The following is a 23,359-nucleotide window of genomic DNA, read 5'->3' on the forward strand; positions in this document are numbered from 1 at the left end:
TCGGGGGATTGTGGAGGCCAGGTCATCTGATGCAGCATTCCATCAATCTCCTTCTTGGTAAAATAGCCCTTACACAGCCTGGAGGTGTGTTGGGTCATTGTCCTGTTGAAAAACAAATGATAGTCCCACTAAGCCCAAACCAAATGTGATGGCATATCGCTGCAGAATTCTGTGGTAGCCATGCTGGTTAAGTGTGCCTTGAATTCTAATACCATAACACCTCCTCCTCCATGCTTTATGGTGGGAAATACACATGCGGAGATCATCCGTTCACCCACAACGCATCTCACAAAGACATGGCGGTTGGAACCAAAAATCTCCAATTTGGACACATTTCCACCGGTCTAATGTTGATTGCTTGTGTTTCTTGGCTCAAGCAAGTCTCTTCTTCTTATTGGTGTCCTTTTGTAGTGGTTTCTTTGCAGCAATTTGACCATGAAGGCCTGATTCACGCAGTCTCCTCTGATCAGTTGATGTTGAGATGTGTCTGTAACTTGAACTCTGTGAAGCATTTATTTGGGCTGCAATTTCTGAGGCTGGTAACTCTAATGAACTTATCCTCTACAGCAGAGGTGACTCTGGGTCTTCCATTCCTGTGGCGGTCCTCATGAGAGCCGGTTTCATCATAGCGCTTGATGGTTTTTGTGACTGACCTTCATGTGTTAAAGCAATGATGGACTGTCGTTTCACTTTGCTTATTTGAGCTGTTCTTGCCATAATATGGACTTGGTCTTTTACCAAATAGGGCTATCTTCTGTATACCATCCCTACCTTGTCACAACACAACTGATTGGCTCAAATGCATTAAGAAGGGAAGAAATTCCACAAATTAACTTTTAAGAAGGCACACCTGTTAATTGAAATGTATTCCAGGTGACTACCTCATGAAGTTGGTTGAGAGAATGCCAAGAGTGTGCAAAGCTGTCATCAAGGCAATGGGTGGCTACTTTGAAGAATCTCAAATATAAAATATATTTTGATTTGTTTAACACTTTTTTGGTTACAACATGATTCCATATGTGTTATTTCATAGTATTGATGTCTTCACTATTATTCTACAATGTAGAAAATAGTAAAAATAAATAAAAACCCTTGAATGAGTAGGTGTGTCTAACTTTCGACTGGTACTATATAATATATATATATATATATATATATATATATATATATATATATATATATGTGTGTGTGTGTGTGTGTGTGTGTGTGTGTGTGTGTGTGTGTGTGTGTGTGTGTGTAATTATGGCAGGGAGCATCTTAAGAGAAAAAATATATATGCCTAGGTTTTCAATTCCGAGCTGTGAGTCTATCAGCGCACACACACACTATTAGAACCTTGATGAAATGTTTAAATGACTGGGATGGCTTTTTGTCCTGAGGCAAAACTGTAGTTGCGTATCCCTGAAATGATTTATGCTATCGCAAATTAGTCTAAAATACCCTATTTAGGCCTATAGTGTCTGACTGTGTTGAGGAAGTAAAGAGGTTTACTTTCTCTGCTTGCCTATTCTACATTATAATGGTAGAGTTCTTATTGAATGTCACCATAGCAGTCGTGGTTGCTAGAAAATGATACCTTCCCTTGACAAGGAGATCGAATAACATCTAATAATAACACTTATATTAGGCCCATATATTTTATTATATTATGTGGAAACCATGGGCTAAAGCACATTTTCCAAGACACTAGACCGTTCAAAAATATATCATAAAATTATCATTTAAAACGACAACATGTACATCTCCCATCATGCTGAGAAGACGCAGCGGCCATCTTTTAGCCGTCATCAACCACACTGCTGAGTCATCTTTGCGGCTTAGCCTGAACATTCACAGTCTGTGATTTACTTTTTCCATCTCTGCAGCTAGCATACATTTCAGAGTCAGAAAGACCTCACTGTTGAGTTGCCAGCTTTTCTTCCAAGCAAGGAGAGCCAATGGTGGCATCTCAAATGGCACCCTTGTCCCTATGTAGTACACTACTTTTGAACAAGGACCATAGGGCTCTGGTCAAAAAAGTTGTGCATTATGTATGAAATAGGGGACCTTGTCAAAAGTAGTTCAGTACATAGGGAATAGGGTGCCATTTGGTACACAACCAATGTCTTTGGCATAGCTGAGAAAGTCAAAACAACTCAGACAAATGGTAGTTTTGTCTATGACCTTCGTAGAGGCTGCCTTAGCGACAGGATATTCCTCACTCTTACAATGACAACATAGTCATTTGGCAGACACACTTTATCCAATCAAGTTAATGCATGCATCAAAATAAGGAGGCTGAAACAACAAGATCTTGAAAGAGAGATACTGGTAGTATCTCAACCAAGATAAACCAAGATAAATACAGGTAATGAATACAAAATTGAGTGTTATTACCACTGTGCTGGGATAGTCCCATCTCATAATGCCTGAGATGTTGGCCTTGGGCCTCTGCTCTCATATACTGACGCTGGCAGGCTGTGTGTGTGTGTGTGTGTGTGTGTGTGTGTGTGTTTTTGGTTTTACTATCCTTGTGGGGACCAGAAGCCCTCACAAGGATAGTAAAAGAAGGAACATTCGGAGACATTTCGCGGGTCCCCACAAGGAAAAAGGCTATTTTAGGCTTAGGGGTTAGGTTTAGGGTTAGGGAAAATAGGATTTTGAATGGGAATCAATTGTTTGGACATTAAAACTGTGTGTGAGTGCAGGTTAGTATTGGTATGCCCTGTGCTATGGCAGTAATGTGGCTATGATGACATCCCAGGCCTTGCTCTGGACAGTATCTATTCGTCTGTCTGTCTGCAGACAGCCGACATATTATCTAGCCCTGATAAGCAGACTAACTGCTGAGTCATAGGAGGAGTCAGGGAGCGGTAAGGATAAGGACAGACAATAAGAGGAAGGGGTTGCTTTAACATCCTACACTGTGCAATGACGCTCTAATGTGCTTCTTCTATTAATGTCCCAATGCATCACTAATGCTAGCTGAGCTAAACTAACAATGCCAATCATTTTCATTTACCTTTATTTAATCAGGGAGTCACCATTGAGACCGGTGTCTCTTACGTGGGAGCCTTGCATATACAATTTCATAAAATACATCAATCAAATACAATATAAAACAAATAAAATACAGCACAACACATATTGCACAGACAAAACATACAGTGCTATGAAAAAGTATTTGCCCCCTTTCTAATTTTCTCTACTTTTGCATATTTGTGATACTGAATGTTATCAGATTTCCAACCAAAACCTAATATTAGATAAAGGGAACATAAGTGAACAAATAACACAACAATTACATATTTATTTCATAAACAAAGTTATGCAACAACCAATTCCCCTGTGTGAAAAAGTAATTGCCCCCTTACACTCAATAACTGGTTGTGCCACCTTTAGCTGCAATAACTCCAACCAAATGCTTCCTGTAGTTGTTGATCAGTCTCTCACGTCGCTGAGGAGGAATTTTGGCCCTCTCTTCCATGCAGAACTGCTTTAACTCAGTGACGTGTGGGTTTTCAAGCATGAACTGCTCGTTTCAAGTCCTGCCACAACATCTCAATTGGGATTAGGTCTGGATTTTGACTAGGCCATTCCAAAACTTCAATTTGTTGCTTTTTAGCAATTTTCATGTAGACTTGATTGTGTGTTTTGGATCATTGTCTTGCTGCATGACCCAGCTGCGCTTCAGCTTCAGCTCACAGACGGATGGTCTGACATTCTCCTGTAGAATTCTCTGATACAGAGCAGAATTCATGGTTCCTTCTATTAAGGCAAGTCATCCAGGTCCTGAGGCAGCAAAGCATCCCCAAACCATCACACCACCACCACCATGCTTGACCTTTGATATGATGTTCTTACTGTGGAATGCAGAGTTTGGTTTTCGCCAGGCATTACTGGAACCATGTCGTCCAAAAAGTTATACTTTTGAATCATCTGTCCATAGAACGTTCTTCCAAGAGTCTTGATGATCATCCAGGTGCTTTTTGGCAAACTTGAGTCAACTTTTTGGACGAGATGGGTCCCACCAATCTTTTGGTAAAGAATACAGTGATGAGTAATAAAAATGTCTCCTGTGATTAAACGAAGGGCGCTATGAAAAACGACATCCAGGGGTTTAGGAGTAGAGGCAGCTGCACTTTGATAAATAGTTTAACCCTTATCAAGAACAGGTAGAAAGGTTGACTGCACAATCTGCTTCCTGCTAACTAGAGAGACAATATCTGTTTCTGCAAAAATAGCCCACTTTAAATCTTAGTTTAACAAGCTCATTCGTATGTTTTTAAACTATAAATCATTATAGAACCATCCGATGAGTGAATATGTAATCCATCTGAGTGAGACAATCTTACTCACTCACATCAAACAATCCCTAAACTGAACCACCACAATAAAGTGTGCCAGCTATTCTCATATTCCCCATTCACCCTGAATGAATGAAGTGTAATGACTATGCCTTGTTGAAGCTGCCCCAAACACAGTAGGCCAGGTGGTTTGAGCCCTTGTGATACTGGTCCAGATTGTCTACTATTGGCCAGATGTTGCTGTCCAAGCCACCCTTCAGCCTGACTGGCCAATGAGCACGCTGAGGCACTGAGTGACATGGAGACAGCAGCCAATAGGCACGCTCCAGGCACTGAGAGTTATGGAGACGGCAGCCAGGCCACATCTGGAGGACCGGATGTCCACAGAGAATCACACCATCAAAAGAGAGTGAAAGTGTGTGTGTGGATGGACAGGGAGAGATGGAGGGGGAGAGAGAGGGAGAGAGAGAAAGAGAGAGGAGGGTAAGAGAGAGAGAGTGAGAAAGGAGGGTAAGAGAGAGAGAGCGAGAGAGAGAGAGAGAGAGGAGGGTAAGAGAAAGAGAGGGAAGAGAGAGAGCGAGAGAGAGTGAGAGCGAGTGAGTAGAGAGAGAGAGAGAGAGAGAGAGGAGGGTAAGAGAAAGAGAGGGAAGAGAGAGAGAAAGGCGTTGTACAATCCATGTCAGGGTCACTGTTCTGTTTACCCAAAGAGTTCAGCCATGCGTCAGTAACACTGACACAGCTGTGGACAACCGTGTGAACTGTGAGAGAGAGCAAAGCACCCAGCAGCAATCATCAGCTGTGAGTTATCCACAAGGGTCCAGGCAAACACACATTCACACATGGAGTTATGGAAAATTAAAGTCAAACAACGTGATGCCTCCTGACTGTTTGGCTGGAAAACCAGGGTCCAAAACCAGGGTCCAAACCGTCTCTGTATGTGGCACAACAACAGCGTCTGTATATTGGCTCACTTATCCACAAGGATCCAGATAAACACAAACTCACACGTGGATATCACAGCCACTAAGAATATACTGTAAAGCTAAACCTGTACAGTATAATGTCCGACTGACCTGGAACAGTAAAGAACTACTGTAGGTATATACTGTACGTTAAAGGTTTAGAGTAGGCCTCTATCATCAGACAAAACGAGTATCTTAACAGATATGGGCAATTTTCCTGATATGATTATGATCAGAGTATTTATTGTAATTATCTGTGATCTAAAAATTTAATTAAATTTGGGTGGCAGCGCTCAACTTTCAATCAAGTGCAAGGTGCTACATTGTCTAAATAACTCAACTGGCTAGTTTGCCAGTCTGTAAAGAGAAGGGCGGGCTGTACGTTGATCCTGATGCTCTGATTAGATAGAGTGAAGCTGTATTTCTCCGTCCACTCGCTTCACCTGATCACTTCTCCTCCTAAATGATTAGACTGAAACATGTGAGATCGCTGCTGCCTCCTGTTTGCCTGCTACTATGATAAATCAAATGGCGAGGACGTTTGCTAGCTAGCAAGCTATCAATGTGCATAATATCTATCAAGCGGGCCGTGGGTAGGGAAAAAAAGATGAACCGCCGATGCACATTCTGACTGAGTGACAGCAAACCTTTTTTGCCCGGCCTGCTGCAAGTTGAGGACACACACGCCTCAGCACGCTGCTCCTAACCTGCAGTTTTTTTGGTCTAGAAACCTGCAGGGAGATGAGGTATTTTGCCAACATCTACTTAGACATATTAAAACACTTCATTTTTTTCCGATCACGAGTACCATCCGATCTGACTATCAACTGCGATTACAAGTATGGCCAGATCGGCACACCCCTATCCTACTGGTCGTAACAGTACAGCTACACTAGGCCTATATAGTAAAGGTAAACTGCCATATTGTCTGACTCACTGTTGTTTGTTGGTGAGCTCCTCCTCCTTGCTGACCAAGTCCTGCTTGAGGTTGGCCAGCATCTCCACAGAAACGTCCACCTGGCGGGAGAGCTCCGACGCCTTGTCCTCTAGGTCCTGTTTCTCCTGGCCCAGCCGCTCGCTCTCCTGCTTGGCCCGCTCTAGCTCGCCGCTCTTCCTCTCCAGCTCCGCCTGCAGCCGGCCCACTCGTGCAGCTATCTTCTGCTCCACCTGCAATGGAGGAGGGATTTTGGTTCCAGTCCAGTGGTGATGGGAAGTACTTTTTATTTGAGTTTCTTAGTACATATAGTACCAGTCAAAAGTTTGGACACACGTTCTCATTCCAGGGTTTCTCTTTATTTTTACTATTTTCTACATTGTAGAATAATAGTGAAGACATCAGAACTATGAAATAACACATATGGAATCATGTAGTAACCAAAAAAGTGTTAAACAAATCAAAATATATTTTATATTTGAAATTCTTCAAAGTAGCCACCCTTTGCCTTGATGACAGCTTTGCACACTTGGCATTCTCTCAACCATCTTCATGAGGTAGGCAACTGGAATGCATTTCAATTAGCAGGTATGCCTTGTTAAAAGTTAATTTGTGAAATGTCTTTCCTTCTTCATGTGTTTGAGCCAATCAGTTGTGTTGTGACAAGGTAGGGGTGGTAAACAGAAGACAGCTCTATTTGGTAAAATACCAAGTCCATATTATGGCAAGAAGAGCTCAAATAAGCAAAGAGAAACGACAGTCCATCATTACTTTAAGACATGAAGGACAGTCAATGCGGAACATTTCAAGAACTTTGAACGTTTCTTCAAGTACAGTCGCAAAAACCATCAAGCGCTATGATGAAACTGGCTCTCATGAGGACCGCCATAGGAAAGGTAGACCCAGAGTTACCTCTCCTGCAGAGGATAAGTTCGTTAGAGTTACCAGCCTCAGAAATTGCAGCCCAAATAAATGCTTCACAGAGTTCAAGTAACAGACACATCTCAACCACCAATAAGAAGAAGATACTTGCTTGAGCCAAGAAACACAAGCAATGGACATTAGACCAGTGGAAATCTGTCCTTTGGTCTGGAGTCCAAATTCGAGATTTTTGGTTCCAACCGCTGTGTCTTTCTGAGACGCAGAGTAGGTGAACGGATGATCTCCGCATGTGTGGTTCCCACCGTGAATAATGGAGGAGGAGGTGTTATGGTGTGGGGGTGCTTTGCTGGTGACACTGTCTGTGATTTATTTAGAATTCAAGGCACACTTAACCAGCATGGCTACCACAGCATTATGCAGCGATACGCCATCCCATCTGGTTGGGATGATGATGGTTGGGAGGATGATGGGAAGTGGGACTATCATTTGTTTTTCAACAGGACAATGACCCAACACACCTCCAGGATGTGTAAGGGCTATTTGACCAAGAAGGAGAGTGATGGAGTGCTGCATCAGATGATCTGGCCTCCACAATCACCTGACCTCAACCCAATTGGACCTAGATAGTTTGTGTGTATGTATTGATAACTAGGCTACGTGTGCCTTTAAAAATGCTTTATGTAGTTCTGTCCTTGAGCAGTTCTTGTCTATTAATGTTCTGTATTATGTCGTGTTTCATGTTTGTGTGGACCCCAGGAAGAGTAGCTGCTGCTTTTGCAACAGCTAATGGGGATCAAATTAAAGAGATGGTTTGGGATGAGTTTGACCGCAGAGTGAAGGAAAAGAAGCCAACAAGTGCTCAGCATATGTGGGAACTCCTTCAAGACTGTTGGAAAAGCATTCCTTGTGAAGCTGGTTGAGAGAATGCCAAGAGTGTGCAAAGCTGTCATCAAGGCAAAGGGTGGCTACTTTGAAGAATCTAAAATATAAAATATATTTTGCTTTGTTTAACACTTTTTTTGGTTACTACATGATTCCATATGTGTTATTTCATAGTTTTGATGTCTTCACTATTATTCTACAATGTAGAAAATAGTAAAAATAAAGAAACACCCTTGAATGAGTAGGTGTGTCCAAACTTTTGACTGGTAGTGTATGTCAAATACAGTCAACAAATCTTCTGGTAAAAGGGGAGAAAATACAAAAAATATATATTTTTAAACTTTTCTCTTCCAAAGAAGCGTGGTGGGATGAAATTAAATAATCAGTGTTTCCCAAACCTCTTCTTGAGTATTCTCAGCCATTCCACATAGTAGTTTTCCAGAACTAGCCTGATTCAATTAAGTGGTCCTCTGTAGCTCAGCTGGTAGAGCACGGCGCTTGTAACGCTAAGGTAGTGGGTTCGATCCCCGGGACCACCCATACACAAAAAAAAAATGTATGCACGCATGACTGTAAGTCGCTTTGGATAAAAGCGTCTGCTAAATGGCATATTATATTATTATTATTAATGAGCTTAGTGGGCTTGGTGATTAGTTCACCAAATGAATTAGGTGTGATAGTACTGGTATACATTGAATAAGTGGAATGGCTCGGAGTACTCAAGGAGAGGTTTGGGAAACACTGAAATAAAGAAAAACTTAGATTACTACCATTACCTCCTCTGAGAGTTTCTCAAGCCTCTCGTCCAGCTCCAGACGCTCAAAGGCCCTTGCCTTCAGCCTGGCCAGGCCCTCCTCATAGGCCGCTTCGACCGCGCTCGCCGCCACATTCGCCGCCACTGCCACGGCCGTGCTTTGGTTGCCGTGCGAACCCTGGTGGTCACCGGCGGAGCTCATGGCTTTCTTCACAAAGATCTCCCCCAGGGGGAAATCTACATTGGGGATGTAGCAAGCCGCGGCGTTGGACGTTGTGGATAAACCGCCGAGGTCGTCCGGGCAGGGAAGCTCGCGGCACGGGAAGCGGCGCTCCTTGAAGTCCCTGAAGGCGGAAGACCGGAGTTGAAGACCGTCGAAGGGGTCGTTAATGTTGTTGTTGCGGTTGCCGCTGGCAACAGAAGGAGCAAGGAGAAGGTCTCCGTCGGCCACCAGGGGGAGTAGCGCAGCGGCGTCGCACACGCTGTTGGACTTGGAGAGCACGTAGAGCGTCTCGTAGGTGTGGTTGTACTCCAGGTGGGCGCGGAGGGAGGACAGCGATCGGAAGCGCTTGTGCTCCCCGCAACGAGGACAGCGGTAGGGCAGGTCCAGAGAAGCCATTCCACGAGAGGCCGGCGGGGGGCCCTCACGCGGCACAGGGCTCAGCGGCGCTAACACGCCGCGAGCTTACTACTCGCCAAGTACCGGGCGGATCCTCTCATGGTGCAAAAATGGTGGTGGTGAGATGAGGGTGGAGGTGGGAGTTAGATGAGGGCGAGAAGGAAGAGGGATGTCCGAGGGAGGCGAGAAGAAGACCAAAGGCCATTCATGCATAATGGAAGTCTGACACACACACACACACACACACAAACCCACACAGATTCAGAATCTTCCTAGGTTGTTGATTTGTTCCTCTTTTCTCCGTTACTTCTGTCTCACCATTACCTTTGGCCCTGAAAGAAACAGAGAAAGAGAGTTTAGACATTATTTGCATTTATAGACAACACTTTTTTTGCTTTGAATGTATGGTGCACAATGCTATTGCAATAACTAAAAACAAGTGAGCAACTACTGCAGGGGTCTCAGCCTTTTCTAGCATGAGAGCTACATTTAAAAAATGAAACACGTCGCAAGCTACTATTTATTTATAGCTTTCAAATAGGCACATTCTTCTCTTCTCCTCTCCCCTGCAACTCTTCCCCAGGTCCTTAGTGTACAAGAGAAAGTAGTGCAGTGTTTTCTGTCAATATACCTGGTAAAATAATGGTTAATTTAAAAAAAACTCTAAAATCAGTGATTTTTTCCCAAATTATGTTCTCAGATGTATTTTTCCTGGTTTTAGATGATTAATTTTTACTCAACATTACAATTGTTAATAGAGAAACAATGACATTGGATGTTCTGAGTCGATGTCATTGCTTAAATCACATCAGAAGACAGAAATATGTTTAGGTCTGGAAGAAAATGAACACATTTAGATTGGAGTGTAATTCCCCTTTAATTGTGCATCTGGCCCTTTAATTGCGCATCTAATGTGCAGGTCTAGCTATGGTTCTGTACTGCTGCTGCTCATTTCATGGCAAAGTTGGCAAATAACAAATAGATACAAATGATATACTTCTGCCAGGTAAGCCTACTTTGCAGTTAACATTTAATTGAGAAGATTGAGGAAAGTATTTCTGTCAACCCACAAGACAGTCATCACATCAACTGCTAGTGATGGGCATAACGAGTATTTTCTGTGGCCCAGATCATTTGGCTCCGTTCACCTAAAAGTGCCGTTCATTTCGCTCTCAAACGGCTCTTGGTTCAGTTATGCTTATAAATTGAACTAAAACCATTAAAAAAAATAGTCAATCTCTAATTTAAAGCCTAAAACAATGAGGCTCTCTTCTCACTAGATTGTTCCTGCACTGAGGAATTACCATCTTCAGAGAATGTTTTTATAATTTATCTGCAGATAAGATGTCTGGAGCTAAAAAAACATTAGTAAAAGTATCCAAATCAGGGAGTCAAATTAATATCTTTCACATATAGGATTCGACGTTGACCAAAAAGAGCTGTTTGTTCGAACGACCCATCACTACTGGCTACACACGGAGTGATAGACAAACGCATTAGGGAGAATGCGCATTTTATGGCTTACAAAAGTGTTGACAGTGCTGAATAACAACTTAAACATGAACCTACTCAAAAACAGCAGCTCTTTGCTGTATTCATTGAGTCTCTCTCGTCATGGTTTTAAACGTTTTGTAATCTCACAGTATCAACTTTACTTTGCAAATCAAGGGTTCTTTTTACAGTCTATGGCTCGAGGAAACTGCAGATACCCGATTGGCCAGCTGTAGGCTTATAGGTGCACTTGATTTGCTCTCTGCGCCTGCCGGGTAGGCGTAGTTCTACCTTCAGACACATAAAATGGTTCAAAATGGCAACACTTTCAAATCAAGTGCACCTACTGCCAACAACGCAAAAGGCTTTACAGTGGGGAAAAAAAGTATTTAGTCAGCCACCAATTGTGCAAGTTCTCCCACTTAAAAAGATGAGAGAGGCCTGTAATTTTCATCATAGGTACACGTCAACTATGACAGACAAATTGAGAAAAGAAAATCCAGAAAATCACATTGTAGGATTTTTAATGAATTTATTTGCAAATTATGGTGGAAAATAAGTATTTGGTCACCTACAAACAAGCAAGTTTTCTGGCTCTCACAGACCTGTAACTTCTTCTTTAAGAGGCTCCCCTGTCCTCCACTCGTTACCTGTATTATTGGCACCTGTTTGAACTTGTTATCAGTATAAAAGACACCTGTCCACAACCTCAAACAGTCACACTCCAAACTCCACTATGGCCAAGACCAAAGAGCTGTCAAAGGACACCAGAAACAAAATTGTAGACCTGCACCAGGCTGGGAAGACTGAATCTGCAATAGGTAAGCAGCTTGGTTTGAAGAAATCAACTGTGGGAGCAATTATTAGGAAATGGAAGACATACAAGACCACTGATAATCTCCCTCGATCTGGGGCTCCACGCAAGATCTCACCCCGTGGGGTCAAAATGATCACAAGAACGGTGAGCAAAAATCCCAGAACCACACGGGGGACCTAGTGAATGACCTGCAGAGAGCTGGGACCAAAGTAACAAAGCATACCATCAGTAACACACTACGCCGCCAGGGACTCAAATCCTGCAGTGCAAGACGTGTCCCCCTGCTTAAGCCAGTACATGTCCAGGCCCGTCTGAAGTTTGCTAGAGTGCATTTGGATGATCCAGAAGAGGATTGGGAGAATGTCATATGGTCAGATGAAACCAAAATATAACTTTTTGGTAAAAACTCAACTCGTCGTGTTTGGAGGACAAAGAATGCTGAGTTGCATCCAAAGAACACCATACCTACTGTGAAGCATGGGGGGTGGAAACATCATGCTTTGGGGCTGTTTTTTCTGCAAAGGGACCAGGACGACTGATCCGTGTAAAGGAAAGAATGAATGGGGCCATGTATCATGAGATTTTGAGTGAAAACCTCCTTCCATCAGCAAGGGCATTGAAGATGAAACGTGGCTGGGTTTTTCAGCATGACAATGATCCCAAACACACCGCCCGGGCAACGAAGGGGTGGCTTCGTAAGAAGCATTTCAAGGTCCTGGAGTGGCCTAACCAGTCTCCAGATCTCAACCCCATAGAAAATCTTTGGAGGGAGTTGAAAGTCTGTGTTGCCCAGCGACAGCCCCAAAACATCACTGCTCCAGAGGAGATCTGCATGGAGGAATGGGCCAAAATACCAGCAACAGTGTGTGAAAACCTTGTGAAGACTTACAGAAAACGTTTGACCTGTGTCATTGCCAACAAAGGGTATATAACAAAGTATTGAGAAACTTTTGTTATTGACCAAATACTTATTTTCCACCATAATTTGCAAATAAATTCATTAAAAATCCTACAATGTGATTTTGTTTCTCATTTTGTCTGTCATAGTTGACGTGTACCTATGATGAAAATTACAGGCCTCTCATCTTTTTAAGTGGGAGAACTTGCACAATTGGTGGCTGACTAAATACTTTTTTTCCCCACTGTATATAGTTTTTTTTTTTTACAGAAATGTTTGGTGATCGACTAGGAATGCCTTGGAGATTGACCACCAGTAGACCGCGATCGACCGGTTGGTGACCACTGAGCTAAAGCATAGCTCTAATTGAAATACAACCACAGTAAGCACTGATGCTTGCTGCATTTACAGGTTTCCTAAAATAACACATCTGCATCTCAGCCCACAAAACGTGCTTGTTTGAGTCTGATGTTTGTTGATGCAATGTGCTGCAGAGCCAATGCTGGAAACAAGAACAGGCAGCACAGCTTTGTGTCCCAAATGGCACCATATGGGTCCTGGTCAAAAGTAGTGCACTATATAGAGAATAGGGTGCCATTTGGGACATACATAGTTTTAGAGGGGACAACTGACAGGCTGAACTCATTTTTAGAAACATCTGACATTTCAGTGAAACAAGGTCGAGAGACTGCCGAGGATGGAAATGTCTACTGAATGAAAGAAGAGGAATAATGATCTTGCCCTTCCCTTCTCCTTCAATGCATTGGCTTATCAGTTTATTTATTACCTTTTGGTTAGCAATAAAATATAGAATGAAAAGATCGAAAGATGGCTATCATCCCCCAATTATAGATCAGGAGATATGATTTTGTTAAAGCTATTTCACTAGACAAGTCTTATCGAATACATCTCCATTCAACTAATAGCCTACAAGGCTAATTCAATTATTCCTATACACATCAACGTCAATGGATTATGGTTTTATAACAGCTAAGTGACCCCAGAAACACACAGACCAAATGGACACTGCCCGTTATAACAGACGCAAGTAGTGGAGAGCAGAGGAAAATCGGGAACTCTTCCCAGATTCTCTTTCTTTGTGTATGGATGGAGAGCGTCTTTCTCAGCCCGCTTCCCCTGGGCGCATTCCCTCGCTCTATCCCCTACTCCCTCTAGTTCTCTTTCTCTATCACGCCCTCACTATCTCTCTCGCTCCCCCTCTCCCCCTTTTGTCCAGTGCATTCTGAATGGATAGACGTCGGGAGTGGAGAGGTAAACATTGAGCCCATTAGTCTGTTTCTTTCTGTTTACCGCCGTCCTCGCTTGCTACATCTTCAGGGTGACCACGCTAAGTCACTAACAATGAAGTCTAGAGAGTCGACCCAGGCTGCATGTCTGGCACAGGGGACCACCTTACCCCTGCCGCCACGGTCAAAGCCTCACAATTCTGCTCACGTTGGGTCGCCTCACTCGACCCGGGTTTCTTTCTTACCTTGCAGGCCTTTGATTCCTGATTCTGCCTGTCGAAGTCATCCCAAAACTAGCCAGGTCCTATTGACAACGACCATAGGATTTGGCAAGACAAAACAAACAGAGCTGGGACCTGTCTTATTCCAGACAACGAGAGTTGATGAACACAGCACCCAAATGTCCAAAAAACTACAGACCAAGCACGTCAAATCTGATCCCTTTCCTATTTAAATGAATTCATTTAGCTCTGAAAATCACTATCAGTCAGTCAGTGTGACAACAGCAGGCTACAACAGTAGGGTCCATGTTAATGGCCTTTAACAGTCCAGTGAGTCCACCCAGCCATCTACCAATTAGAGTTTGGACGCAGAGCGTGAGCAGTTGGGCCGCTGCGGAGAACATCAGAACGCCGTAGCCCACCGTCGTCAGGGCAATTAACCTGAAAGTGATGCCCCTCGCTTAATTGAATCCAATTAATTCTGCATGGCATTTGGTTGGGTTTCCAGCAACTATTGTGGCGTCCCCTGCATCGTCAGATCTAATTAATGAAGCATGTTTAGCTTCAGCGCAGAGAGAGATTGTCTGCTGGGCTAAAAGGTCCAGCATGTGAGACATTGAGGTCAGATACTGTACAGGTAGTGGGTACTTGTACTGAGTAACAATGAGAGACTGATGGGTTGGGGTTTCAGCTAAGTCAGATCTGACAATATTGATTGTGGAATTGACTGGTGGCCTAACATTACTGTCCTGACTCATGACAAAACTGCATATCATTGAGTGAAACAGTCTATCCCACTGATACTAAGCACTGTTAAAACAACATTTAGCTCAAGCAAATGTTTGAAACAAACCTAAGCATTGATGCTAAATCTATTAAGCTTATAATAGAGATGTTGAAACACTTAAAATCCTAAACTTGTGTTGGCCACATCTTTCTTGTTATTCTTTGGATAAATGCCACCGCAAACTACCATCATCCCTAATTTCATTACAAGGTAAAAAGAAAATCCTCAGCCGTATTACATAAAGTCTTATGAGGATCTGTTAATAGGAGAGCAGCATTTGCTGCTTGCACATTAGAGTGTGCTGCTGCCATAGAGATGAGCTCTCCCCACACAACCCCCTGAAGCACTGCTAGAACTTCACTCCCATATTGCAGCACTGACAAACTTTCATGATATGTGACTCAGAAAACCCAGTACCTGGGTTCAAAAAGTGTTTGTAGTCTTTCAAATACTTTGAGTGTTCACCTGAGCCTGCCTGGAGTGACAGATGGGCAGGGTTTGCATTTTGGGGACTATTCTATTAGTTCCATTGCTGCCAGGTAAGCTCAATCAATAACTCAAGTTTTTGAAAGAAGAAAAAATACAATTTGAGGTCTGGATGTCAGGCGCTGTGTCGTGCACCCTATAGACTAAGTAACAATGGAGAAACAAATGGACTATATGGCTGCGACCCAATTCTCCACCTTTCTCCTGAAGTGTGCACTTGCACACTTTCTCGCATTGGTTTAACAAAATGGTGGAAACTACCAGCTTCCAATGCACACCATTTCTATGCTTTTAAATCCATGAAAGGGAGTGCCCAAGGGCACTGCCAGAGTATAACCACTCATTAAACCAGGAAGGCCGTGGTCAGAGACGATAAAAGACAACCCAGAGAGATTTAATTGGCCAATTGGGCAGGAAGGAAGTGAGGCGGCTTGTCAGCCACTTGTCACTTCCTTTGACTGGAATGTAGTTGACGTCCCACTGGCCTGCTCTCATAGTAAGAACTCACTTGGATGTACTGCTGTAGTGCACACATACACACGTGCCACGCACGCACACTGGTACAGTTTACCCACACACACACCCACACACTAGTACAGTTTACCTGCACGCACACACACTGGTACAGTTTACCCACACACACACCCACACACTAGTACAGTTTACCCGCACGCACACACACTGGTACAGTTTACCCACACACACACCCACACACTAGTACAGTTTACCCGCACGCACACACACTGGTACAGTTTACCCACACACACAGGTACAGTTTACCCACACACACACACATTTTTGCTCGATAAAAATAGCCCCTCTAAAGCATTCTCCTCAATAACTGACTGTGTACACATCCAGTTCCAAACAGAACAGGAGACAGAAGACAGCGCATCAGATTGCTTCATCTCTAATGACACCACAGGGAGATCCTGTCGATGCAGCGTTTACCTCAGTCAAGCATAAACACACTCAAGCTGTAGCCCACTCACTGCCTGCACTATCCCCCACCTGCCTGCCTACAGTACATGTTATAGTCATATACAGACCTGGGTTCAAATAGTATTTGCTATCTTTCATATACTTTAGCTTCAAAAGTTGTCTCCAGTTTCGTTTACATATTGCAGTTAGTGATGGATCCCCTTTCCAAGCATATTGAGTTTGCCTTGTGCAACTGAACCAATCGAATAGTCCCAAAAGTGCAAACCCTGCTCCACTTCGCATGTCAGGCAGGTTAAACACAGAGTATATGAAAGAAAACAAATACTATTTGAACCCAGGTATGGATGAATGGTATACTACTGTTAGGGCTGTGACGGTAATTGACTAACCATGTACCTGACGGTTATGGATGAAGAGACTCATGAAAATAAAATAACCCTCAAAACCGTTTAAAATAGTTTTTATTAACTTTATTTTCATGTAGATAAACTTTACCTAATAACGGGATTGTTTACTAATGATTATAAGCAATTGTTTTGCCAATACATGGCATGGCATAGTTTGATACAGAACATTTTCTGAATTTATAGACTAATCAAAGCTGATCAGGCCCGGTCCCGGCCGATATGCTGCCCAAGGCGTGAAGAAAAAAAAAGTGCAGCCCTCCTATCCTGCAAAGTAGAATAGTAGCCTAGGCTATACAGTGTCCGCCCGCAATGCACGTTTATGAATGCCAATGTGGTAGACTACGGTTTGTAAAACAGGCAATTTACCATTAATCCCTGTCATTTGGTTACATTAATTTCTGTTAATGCATGTATTAATTATGGTAATTTACCGTTTCATTCTCGGAGTTGAAACGTTATTTGCAGAGTTCACAACTTGCTACACTTGTGAGAAACAAGTTTTGGTTTATTTCATACCATCATTTACGCGCTTCATGTTAGCAATGGGCATGTGTCTGTTTTCTCTGTCCTGTTAATGTTGACGGAGCGCACACGCCTGAACACGCATAGAAGTCCTGGCCTGCTTCTCGCAAATGTAGGAAAGTGGCCAACTTGGGCTTCTCAGTCTTTTTTCTTCACCTCACAAATTATAATAGTTCCTCACAGTATTTGAAAAATCTTTCCAACACTCTTCCCCTTGATAATCAGCGTTGCTGATAAATAGACTATGGACATGTTGCGTGTATTTGTGTCTATTTTAATGATTGTCAATTTCATCTTCATTCTATAGCATAGCTGTCCCCTTTATACTTTCGTTGTCAATTCATTATCTTATAGCCTACTTTCAGGAAAGCCTAAAAGGTAGGCCTACGTTTAATACGTTTTAAGGAAAGGATAAATATTAGCTTGTGTCTGACATACGCTGTTGGCTTTGAATTACTGGTGCTTTTACTGAGGTGTGCATGGGTGAGTTCGCTGATTCTCTCTATAGGCCTATATGTCCATTCAAAAGTTTCCTAAAGTAGCCTGGCTGAACGCCATCTCTTTAATAAGAATAAAATGCTCCTGTCCTGATTTAATCTGGTAAAAGGCCTCTCAGTAGCTTAGATTACATTATTTCTTTCATTACGGCCTCCTCTCTTTGAAGAAAATGTCAATGCCACTGCCATCAAATGACCGCAGCAGCAGGGTTTGGACGTTATGCGAATATTTTGGTAAAAGTGGGAGAAAAACCATCGGACTTCGTTTCAATGGTTTTGTGTGTCAAAATAGGATCTGTATTAAAAACAATTATATCCAGAAAAGCCAACAGACAAGGACAAGGTAGGCATATATCTTTCATTTTGACTCCATTAATGTTGTGTCAATACGAAAATGCGACAGATACTCTCCAACCTGGCATTTCTTAATTTGTTGATTTTATATTTGTAAGTAATAACCTGAAAAATAATAATAATGAAATTCCAAGATAATAATGAAGTGTAATGGCTTGTTTCAAATAGGTTTTATTAAGGAGCATATCCATGTAAACAAGTGTACAAACAGAACTGTGACCTCCCCTTTTTTTACCTCCCCCTGCATGGTTATGTCGGTGACCATGTACATTGGTCTGGCCTTAACCTCAAATTTCAAGACCGTCTCAGCCCTAACTACTGTATGCCTGTGAGAGGGGTGATCCTCCCTGCATTCCTCTCGCTCACACACACACACAATCCTGGCTCTTCACAGCAGCAGGCACCTGGGGCTTCCACTGTGTTCTCAGAATCATGCAAGCCTGCAGGGGTAAGTCTTGTGCAAGGCAGTACAGTACAGCATTGATCTACTATGATATTTACTGTATCAGATGTTACTGTATTTTATTGTATCACTTATCCTCATGTCTACACAGCATTGTTTTGTTCTAACTGACGACATTCAGTTTTGTTTCCCTGCCTGTCCTGCATGACCCTATTGTGCCTAAACTCAGCTCTTCAAGTCTAGACTTTAAAACAATGAAGGGGACCTTTAAAACAGAGATATAAAGTTTAAAGAGCCTTCCCTGGCTGGCAGGCAAACTGTAACGGTCTCACAAAACCTCTTTATTGGCGTCCGTTTCTATTCAGGCTTGAAGACGAGAAGGAAGCGAAATTGAAATGAGACAGGATTAACGGCAGATCAATTACGCCATAAGTCTCCCGGTGAAATAGAGCAACAGTTATTAGATTCAAATGGTTTCAGCTAAGGTTTTGAGCGATTAACGTTCAGATTGGTTGCGTCCCAAATGGCTCCTTATATAGTAGTGCTTTCGGCTTGGCGGTATACCGTATACCAGGGTATTTTGAAATACCCACTGCATGATCTTTAATACCGTCAATATTAAAAATAAATAAATACTTAGTCAATTTGTGCAATAGCTCGGTTAATAGATAAAGCAGATTGCGTTGCATTATTTTTTCATTATGAAGCCGTTCCCCAAAGCAGCTGATTGTAAAAAAAAACATACCATGACCGGCTCAAAGAGCACATGGAAGCTTTCGTGTCATGACGATCCAATGTTGTTCAAGAGAGGTGATCAAGTTACTTGAAATTCACTCCTAAATGTTTGCCAGCTAAATACAGTATCTTATAAATCAACTATCTCCAGCGCAGGGCTCCAGCTATGCATTTGGTTTGCTAACTTGCTAGCAGATGTGGTTAGCTTGCAAGATCGAGCTTCTTGGTTACATCGAGACAATCAATCCCTTCGTGGATCAAGATCCCTGCTGCCTAATATTGGTTTTGTGCGTGCAGCAAACCTTTTGAGACAGTTGTACAACTTTAGTAGCTGGGGTGTCTGTCCTTGCAATTACTTTATGCTCGCCTGCGCTTGTTAGCATTTAGCTAGTGTCCACTATTGGAATTCGCTAGTACTTTAACATTTGTTACTCATCATAAAAATAAATAAAGTTTGGAAAGAAATAGCACTTGTGTGCATTGCCGGTAATAATGTATACCCCAGTATGGTACAGGAACGTTATGAAAATCTGGATACCGCCCAACTCTACATTATACACTGAGTGTACAAAACATTATGAACACCTCCTCTTTCCATGACAGACTGACCAGGTCAAAGCTATGATCCCTTATTGATGTCACTTGTTAAATCCACTTCAAAACAGTATAGATTAAGGGGAGGAGACAGGTTAAAGGAGGATGTTTAAGCCTTGAGACAATTGAGACATGGATTGTGTATGTGTGCCATTCAGAGGGTGAATGGGCAAGACAAAATATTTAAGTGCCTTTGAACGGGGTATGGTAGTAGGTGCCAGGTGCACTGGTTTGAGTGTGTCAAGAACTGTAATGCTGCTGGGTTTCACGCTTAACAGTTTCCTGTGTATTAAGAATGGTCCACCACCCAAAGGACATCCAGCTAACTTGACACAACTGTGGGAAGCATTGGAGTCAACATGGGCCAGCATCCCTGTGGAACGCTTTCAACACCTTTAAAGTCTATGCCCTGACGAATTGAGGCGGTTCTGAGGGCAAAAGGGGAGCAAGGCTGAGAAAAAGAACGTTGAAACAATGTTTTGCCTATGGGTCTGCAGCAGCTAGCAGGTCTAAAAATGGAAGTCAGCGATTGGTCTCCGGGGGATACCAGCAAACTCTCAGAATCCCATTCTGCTGTGATGAAAGGATCTGTGGCATGCTAACAGGAAGTTGAAATTACTTACGGGTGAAAGTTTGGAGAGAGCGAGAGAGAGGGTAGATCAAGACGAGGTGATGGCAGCAGTGAGAGGGAGTGAAGAAATGAGTGAGGGCAAGCGGGCACAGAGAGCCGAGGGATTGAGCTGTGGGTGTCGGGGAGGAGGAGGCTGGGGCGGGCAGGGGGTGAGAGGGAGGGAGGGAGAGACACAGATGGTAGAGGAAATAGAGGAGTGACATGTGGAGGTAACAAAGGACTACAGCAGTAGACAGGCCAGGAGGGCACCAGCCACTGTGAATAACACCTCTGACATATTAAGAGGGAGAGGGTGGGAAGATGAGGAGATTGCTGGTGTCAATATTATCAAGCTTTGCAGTGCGTGTGATTTAGTTAGCCAGTGTCCTAGAAAAGAGAGGGTGAGAATTGATGAGGTTTTGCATTTTTGCTTTGTTTTGAATGAGATTATACTAATTATGCTGTTATAGTATGCATGATTGCTTTAGTGTTCCTGCCTTGACTGCAAGGCTGCATTGACTGGCCAAGCGGGGACAATAATGTACAGTGTTTTGAATAATCTTTCTGTTGTAGGGCTGAGTCTAAAGTAGAACCCTATTCCCCACTACACAGTGTGCTACTGTTGACAAGAGCACTCAGAAGTAGTATCCTACAATATATAACACCCCCCTTTCAGACAAACCGATCCACAGACCCTCACAGACAAACTGAATGACCTCCTTGTGCTAATAACACAACGAGCTTTCCCGTTCCATCCGTATCATCTCACTGGGTGGATGCAGAGAAGCTGACCTTTAATTAGGCCCAGAGGGACACAGAGGGAGACTACCCATCGTGTGCCCATCACAAAGTGGCTTTTAAACTACGTCCAGTGGCTTTTAAACAATCTATACTGCTGGCCCACAATAGATACCTAATCACCGAAATCAGAGGTTTGCTGAAATCAGAAGCGCTGAAATCAGTGCTGAGCTGCGTCCCATTATTGGTAAGCACTGTACAGTTGGAGAGAGATGCATCACGTCCTCATTCTGATCTATGATAAAGTAAAACGTTTTGCCTGGAGAGAATAGAAAGGCAAGGCAGGATGCGGCTGGCTTATAACCGGCACAGAGTCTTCTACCTCTGCAGTGCTTTACGCGGAGGTGGTGTTGTGGCATTTAACGGTGCCAAGACTCTGCAAGGTGCGACACAAGCATCGGTTCTGGATAAGCCACTGAATATTGTTCAGATCGTTCAAGGGTTTTATTTTGAAGATGTGAACTAGAAAGTTTAAGAGTGAGAGGAATTAAATATCCATTTTATGCAGGCATGTAATTACAAACTTATAGGCGAATGTTATGACAACTACAATAACTAACATGCCCCTGTGTTTTACTGTGTTCCCATTGGCTCCACAGATTCCCATATCGCCTTACTGTATAAAGGGTCTCTGCTAGGGTTGCACTTTCCCCAAATTCCCAGGTTTTCAAGAAATCCCAGGTAGCAGATTCCACAAATCAGGAGGGAATAAGCAGGAAATCCAGAATCCTCCAACCAGGATTTCTGGAAAGTTTACCAGATTTTAGCTACCCTAGCTTTTGTTTTACCTCTAACACACCCGTCGCTATGGGCGGGCCATAGGGGTCCGGGCCAGCCCCCAAAAATGCTTGTCCCCTCCCACTTGAGGGAATCCCACTTGAGGGAATTTATTATTAAATATACGTACTGTAGGCTAATAATAATTGTGCCCTGCCCTCCCATGCATTTCATATGCCCCCCTTAAGACTGAGGTCTGGTGACGGGTCTGACCTCTAACACTGGTTTACTGAAACCCTCAATGTCGGCTAGGTTTTTGAATGAGCGTGTTAAAAGTGTTAGCCCTGAGTAAGCCACAGGCTCTCCCAAGACAGGCCAATCACACAGCCAAGGGCTACCCACCTGACAGCAGAAGGCCAATCACATAGACAGCCAATTGAACAGAACGTCAACAAAATCCTCTTCGGGGATGCCCACTCTATTCAATGGACTGGACTGAATTGTGTCACAATGGTCTACCTTTCCTTCATGACAGTTCATAGGGGTTGATAGGTTTCCACTTCCCACCATGGCTTTCACCTGTCCACTCCTTTCATGTATAAGTGGTTATGAAGGACAGGAGATGAGACCGTTTAAGAATATTGGGGCACAGCTACTGTGTGAAGGAAAAGAGACAAGAAAAGGTGGACATTTTTAGAGTAGCTACACTGTGGATGCAGCTGTTGAGGACTGAGGAGAAACTGCTACTATACTGTACTAAGGACAATAATCGTATAGTCGCGTAATCGACAATTATGGACAATAATTGAAATTAAAAATAATAATCGTCATGAGTGTCTTTTTAAAGTAGTTTTAGGAGCGGGGTATTCAGCTTTATTTTCAAGTAGATATAGTTTACCCAATTGGGTAGAGCATGGCGCTTCCAACACCAGGGTTGTGGGTTCGATTCCCACGGGGGACCCAATTGGGTAAACTACCCAAGACTGACACCACACGGAGGTCTGCCCAATGAACAACAGTAGCATAGTGAGCTTATTGCGTCGGGTCACACTCTCCACGGTAACACGGTGCGACTGTCACGGTTCTGGATAAGCCACCCAGTGAGAAGCTACAGTAGGGCTACGTCCCGATTCTCCACTCTTTTCCAGAAGCACTTGCAAACATCCCACCATGGATTTAAAAGGATTGGTGTAAACATTCGCTGGAGGGAGTTTCCACAGTTGTCAAATCCATGCGAGAAAGTGTGCAAGTGCACACTTCGGGAGAACGGTGGAGAATTGGGACTGAGAGCTGGGAGGAGATGGGATGGCTGTGGCTGCATAGGACCGCACAGCAGAAGAACACTGGGTCTATGAGGAAACTCGCTCAGAGTTGCTTGTCCCCCTGCCTCCACTCATCCACTGTCTTCGATTGATCCACGGGGCTCGTCACAGAGGCAATTATCCACCATTACACATAGACCATCATCATCATCACCACATGCTTCGTGCCTCGGGTGGGTACGTCACTGAGAA

The 23,359-nt window shown here is 43.3% G+C and overlaps 1 protein-coding gene across 1 annotated transcript in view; it reads right to left on the reverse strand.

Annotated features, from left to right (window-relative positions):
- fbxo41 (F-box protein 41) overlaps nucleotides 1–23,359 on the reverse strand; it is a 105,011-nt gene that overhangs the window by 67,623 nt on the left and 14,029 nt on the right. Inside the window, exons 2-3 of the mRNA XM_045206950.1 lie at nucleotides 8,723–9,651; nucleotides 6,186–6,415 (exon numbers count right to left, since the gene is read on the reverse strand). Of these exons, the coding sequence (XP_045062885.1) occupies nucleotides 6,186–6,415; nucleotides 8,723–9,319 (827 nt within the window). The 5' untranslated portion in view covers nucleotides 9,320–9,651. The remainder of the gene's footprint in view (nucleotides 1–6,185; nucleotides 6,416–8,722; nucleotides 9,652–23,359) is intronic.

The sequence above is a fragment of the Coregonus clupeaformis genome, chromosome 24, assembly GCF_020615455.1.
Source record: "Coregonus clupeaformis isolate EN_2021a chromosome 24, ASM2061545v1, whole genome shotgun sequence".
Lineage (NCBI taxonomy): Eukaryota > Metazoa > Chordata > Actinopteri > Salmoniformes > Salmonidae > Coregonus > Coregonus clupeaformis.